General features: G+C 38.2%; 1 protein-coding gene across 1 annotated transcript in view; it reads right to left on the bottom strand.

Annotated features, from left to right (window-relative positions):
* RNF125 (ring finger protein 125) overlaps nucleotides 1-6000 on the bottom strand; it is a 48679-nt gene that overhangs the window by 21553 nt on the left and 21126 nt on the right. Inside the window, exons 4-5 of the mRNA XM_017858039.1 lie at nucleotides 4382-4476; nucleotides 909-999 (exon numbers count right to left, since the gene is read on the bottom strand). Coding sequence (XP_017713528.1) covers nucleotides 909-999; nucleotides 4382-4476 — 186 coding nt within the window. The remainder of the gene's footprint in view (nucleotides 1-908; nucleotides 1000-4381; nucleotides 4477-6000) is intronic.

Raw genomic sequence — 6000 nt, forward strand, 5'->3', positions numbered from 1 at the left:
ACTTACGTTTGAATCTCATCCACTTTCTGAAAGGATTTTATGGAAAAAACCCTAAAACTGAAAACTTCTAAAACTTATATAAGAAAACAACACACACCCATTTGTGTATATATTACATAAAAATACATACTACATAAAATAATCTTCAAAGTATCATTTTATATTTGTTGAGCCAGGGTAAATTAAAAATAAATGTTCCTAATTATAGCCCATTAAGGTCAAAGTGGTTTACTCATAGATTGCTGACACAAATATAAATTGACTCAGACTTTTTGGAAAGCACTTTAAAATTACATTTCAAGAGCTATTAAAAAGTCTGCATTATTAATTGCAGAAACAATAATGTAAAGAATTTCCTCTTAGAAAAATTCCAATATAAGGAAAAGTTTAAATGTACAAGAATAGGAACTCAAATTCTAAAAATTGGTAACAATCCAGGCCAGGAGTGGTGGCTCATGCCTGTAATCCCAGCACTTTGGGAGGCCGAGGTAGGCAGATCATGAGGTTAGAAGATTGAGACCTCAGCCTCTCTAGTAGCTGGGATGACACATGCCTGCCAATGCACCCAGCTAATTTTTGTATTTTTACTAGAGATGGGGTTTCACCATATTGGCCCAGCTGGTAAACTTAGATCTTAACTGTGCATTTTGCATCATTTTAGTTGATTACGCCCATGATTACCTGTTAGAGATAATGTGTAATTTCATAAATGAGTGATTACACATTAGTCATTCTTATCAGTTTCAACACAACACTTTCACATATTATAAACAGTCACAGAGTTACCATAACCTTAACATAAATCATTATCCTTTATAATATATCTATAAGTAGAAATCTACTAAATGGCTTTCCTAATGTGTCCTGAATTCAGACACTGCTGTAATACATGTAACAAAAATCCTTACCACAGGCCTCCTTTCCGATCTGTGATGAGTAATACAGTGATCCAGCAAGCTGTCTTCATCCAGTTCCCTTTGACAAAAGGGACATACACACCTGGAAATAACACAGAATACAAATATTACTAAAATGGTTGGCAACTAGAGAGTAGTCACTTTTTTTTTTCTTTTTTTTGAGACAAGAGTCTTGCTCTGTGGCCCAGGTTGTAGTGCAGTGGCATGATCTCAGCTCAATGCAACCTCCCCACCTCCCAGGTTCAAGGGGTCCTCCTGCCTCAGCCTCCCAAGTAGCAGGGATTACAGGCCCCCACCACCACACCAAGCTAATCTTTGTATTTTTAGTGGAGATGGGGTTTCACCATGTTGGCCAGGCTGGTCTCAAACTCCTGACTTAAGGTGATTCACCCGCCTCGGCCTCCCAAAGTGCTGGGTGGATTACAGGTGTGAGCCACCACACCTGGCCACATATCTGAATTTGGACTAGCCACATTTCAAGTGCCCAGTGGACACTTCTTGGACAGCACAGATAAGGGACAAATATTCCTACGTGTACATAAGGATTTAACAAGGTAGCTGCAGGTCACTTTTCTTTTCTTTCTTTCTTTTTTTTTTTCTTTTGAGAGGGAGTCTCACTCTGTCGCCCAGGCTGGAGTGCACTGGTGCAATCTCAGCTCACTGCAACCTCCACTTCCTGGGCTCAAATGATCCTCCTGTCTCAGCCTCCCAAGTAGCTCAGACCACAGGAACGTGCCACCATGCTAATTTTTTGTATTTTCAATAGAGGTGGGAGTTTAACCATGTTGCCCAAGCTGGTCTCAAACTCCTGAGCTCAAGCAATCCACCCTCCTTGACCTCCCAAAGTGCTGAGATTACAGGTGTGAGCCACCTCGCCCGGACTGCAGGTCATTTTTCATTCTTCACTGGAAACTAACAACATAGGCTAACACAGTAGTTATATGCTAGTGAAGGAGGAAAACAAATAACACCCCATCTAAATGTTACGTGAATTTGGAAAGGGAGGAAGAAAAAGGTAATCCAAGGACAACTGGGTGCTGCAATCCTCAGTTTCTCAGTTAATGCATGCTCAGATTGCACTTCTCTCTCAAAGAGAAGTGCAGTGAGCCGGGATCGCACCATTGCACTCCAGCCTGGGCAACAAGCATGAAACTGTATCTCAAAAAAAAAAAAAAAAAAAATTCCAATTTGTTGGATGTATAAGATTAACACTGAATGTTGACGGCTTAATGTAAAAAGAAAAAAGAACGTGAAATATCTTGATAATTTTTATACTGATTGCATGTTCAAATGATAATATTTTGGTAATATTAGCTTAGATAAAATATATTAAAAGGTAATTTAAACTTTATCTTCTTATTTGTTTAAATGTTGCAACTAGAAAATTTTGAATTACATGTGATTAACATTATATTTCTAGGCCGGGAGCGGTGGCTCACAGCTGTAATCCCAGCACTTTGGGAGGCCAAGACAGGTGGATCATGAGGTCAGGAGTTCAAGACCAGCCTGGCCAAGACGCTGAAACACTGTCTCTACTAAAAACACAAAAATTAGCCGGGCATGGTGGCACATGCCTGTGATCCCAGCTACTCGGGAGGCTGAGGCAGGAGAATCGCTTGAACTCGGGCGGCAGAGGTTGCAGTGAGCTGAGATTGCGCTTCTGCACTCCAGCCTGGGCAACAGAGCAAGATTCTATGTCAAAAAAAAAAAAAAGAGAGAAGAAAAGAAAAAAGAAATCATTATATTTCTATTGGACAATACTGCCTTAAGTTCTTAGGGACAACATGGAGTCTTGGAGTTGTTGGCTCACTTTCTGTTACAGACGTAACTTCCTGTCCCCCAAAACTTGTACTCTGGACAAACTCTATGTGTAAGAATTTTTACAATTTGAATTATGTGGTAAATTCTTCTGTAAAGCAAAGATTTTTTATCATAAATCCAAATATTAATTTATCTTGTAAAATAATCAACAACCCTCTCCATTTTCTATTATTTTAATTCTTTACTATTTAATTCTAACCAGTAAAATAACTGGGATTCAAATTAGCTTTCATATATTTTTAAATTTTCATAAAAGCTGTCAACCTTGCAATCAAACCCATACTTTCTCAACCTGTTTGTAATCCTTCCTTCCTATTGGTCATTGTGGTCAATCTAACAGGATCCATACTGTGTTTATAGCTAAAATACTCATTTGAAATTTATAATGTCAGGGTATAAAGCTAATCCTATAATAACAGGTGCTTTTGCAAGGCAATCTCTAGTAAAACAAAAGGAATGAGGTGATTGTTTAGACTTTTAATTTTGAAATGTAAGCTCTATTTTGAGTATATTTTCTAAAATGAGCAGAACTAACATTTTCTCTGGGAGAAATTATACAGAATACCAATATTGGATACATGAATCCACAGAGAGATTAATGTCTAGAAAGCCATCAACCTTTGCTAGAGAGCACAAATCACTTTATTTGGTTAGTAGGAGCAGATTATAAACTTCATAATTACTCTGATGCAGCTCAATTTCCTTTCTCATCAGGAGAATAATAACCTAGATGTGTTTCTTTCTTTCTTTCTTTTTTTATTTTTCTGAGACAGAGTCTTGCTCTGTCACCCAGGCTGGAGTGCAGTAGCCAGATCTCAGCTCACTGCAACCTCTGCCTCCCAGGTTCAAGTGATTCTTATACCTAAGCCTCCAGAATAGCTGGGATTATAGGTGTGCACCACCACGCCCAGCTAATTTTTGTGTTTTACTAGAGACGGGGCTTTGCCATGTTGCCCAGGCTGGTCTCGAACTCCTGACCTCAAGTGATCTGCCTGTCTCACCCTCCCAAAGTGCTGGGATTGCAGGTGTGAGCCACTGCACCCCATGAATGTTTCTTTCTCTTTTTTTTTTAAAGAATAAAATATTATCAATATCCTCCATTATATCTACCAGCTACCTCCCTCCTTCCCCTACCCCCATACCAGATTACCCATCAAAAAGGCAAAGGATTCAGGATGCCTGCCCAGCCTGTTCTCTTGTATACTGAGATGCTGCTGTCTATATTCTAAAGAGAAACAAGCAAAATGATAAGGAACGAGCTGGTGAAATGAGCAGTGGTGACAGAAGATGGATAATCCCAACCACGATCTACTTCAGGAATCTATTAGAAAACAAAGCCTAGCAGAAATGTAACAGTTCTGCATTCTATTTTTGGATCTGTGTTAACACAAACTTGTTTGAGGAAGTTGCCCCAATCTCTCCAGTCTGTGGTTGGTTGCCCCTGGAAATTTTTAAAGTAGAGAGAGCAAAATTCTTCAACAATGATTGCTGTCAACAAATGATTACCAGTACCAGGTATTACAGTAGAGAATGTAAACATAAATACATAAATACTTTCATAAGAATGTTAAAGTTTCCAGCCCATTAAATTCCTTATAAACATTATCAATTATAGCATTAAACTACATTGTATGGAAACAAACCTCGCTGCTGTCTCCTCAAGTTCTTGCAGTGGTCCATACTTATCTATGTACTTCTGACAGGTCCGAATATGTGCCCTCATTTCACTGAGGCAAACCTACATAAAAACAAATTCAAAATGAACTCACTGTTAAAAAAGGGCTCAATGAAAGCTTAAGTGATCCAGCCTTTTAACTTTCAAATAAGGTCATACTGTGGGATCAATTGACTAAATAGATGCATTCATAACACCAGTACCACCAAAAATTAAGGCATTATCAAGAATACTACTATTTTTCAAATTCTCCAACACTTAGAAGACCCAACTGTTAAGTTCTTGAATTCAGTTCTTCTAAAAAGCATATACATTTTTTAAAGTAGATAGATGTGTAGTAACTCAAATTTACTTCTTTTGCATGCCATTACATAAACAGGTTTTAGAAAGAAGGAAGGGGAAAAAAGGGTGAAGAAAAGAGCACGAGAGAGAGAAAAGAAGAAACAATCTAAGATAGAAAAAGAGACAGAAAAAAGAAATGGAGAGATAAGAAGAATAAATGGATAAATTTTAGAGGTGCCCATAGTAAGTTAAATGAAACACTGTGCCTTAGGGAAGGATATAAATACCATGGTTTTATAACACACCCAACAGTATTACATGAATTCACAATACATGGTATACTTAATGGTCCCATTAAGAGCAAACATAAAAGACAGCTCTTGCAGTCCATTTTTATCAATGCAGAATAAAGAGCCCTTGTTCTTTCACATATACATTCAGAGATCCTAACCATGAGGGATCTGTTGCTAACATAACACACCCTATTAAATGTTTCATTAGAAACTCTGATAAGATCTTGTGCTAAAGGAAGCTCTGTACAGCTGTGGTAAGGTGGTCGACCCACTCTGCTTCGTTTTGCCCAAGCTACGGAAGTTAAACCTCAAACATGAAATCTGCCATGTCAAGGAAACAGTTATAACTGTTTAACAAATGGCAAAAATAAAAGCAAGTGGAAAAGTAAGAACAAAACCCTGGCTTTACAAATATCCACCTAAAAGATATAAAAACTAGGATTGATCTGCATAAGCTGTCTTAAACAGATGTATTTTACAATCTGTAACATCCAACTTTGCACATTAGCATTCTGTCATGTCTTTATGACTTTTGCTAGTAAAAATTTCTATTTGTATTCTTTGTTCAACAAAGATATGCATTAGTCATGAAAATTAACAAGCTGTGGACTACTGACAAATGAATTGATCAATTCATAGTCTAGACACAAAATTATCTGAGACATTATAAAAATGGCAGAAGAAATGTAATTCATTGTGCCTATTCTAATGGTGCTTATAATCTAATAGAGGAAAAAGGATGTGTAGACAAGTAGATAAGAAATTGTCTGATATAGGGGCTGGGCATGGTGGATCACGCCTGCAATCCCAGCACTTTGGGAGGCTGAAGTGGGTGGATTACCTGAGGTCAGGAGTTTGAGACCAGCCTGATGGAACACCCTCTCTATTAAATTAGCTGGGTGGGGTGGTGTGCACCAGTAGTCCCAGTTACTTGGGAGGCTGAGACAGGAGAATTGCCTGAATCTGGGAGGTGGAAGTTGCAGTGAGCTGAGATGGTGCCACTGCACTACAG

The sequence above is a fragment of the Rhinopithecus bieti genome, unplaced genomic scaffold (genome assembly GCF_001698545.2).
Source record: "Rhinopithecus bieti isolate Rb0 unplaced genomic scaffold, ASM169854v2 scaffold_44774, whole genome shotgun sequence".
In the NCBI taxonomy this organism is placed as follows: Eukaryota; Metazoa; Chordata; class Mammalia; order Primates; family Cercopithecidae; genus Rhinopithecus; species Rhinopithecus bieti.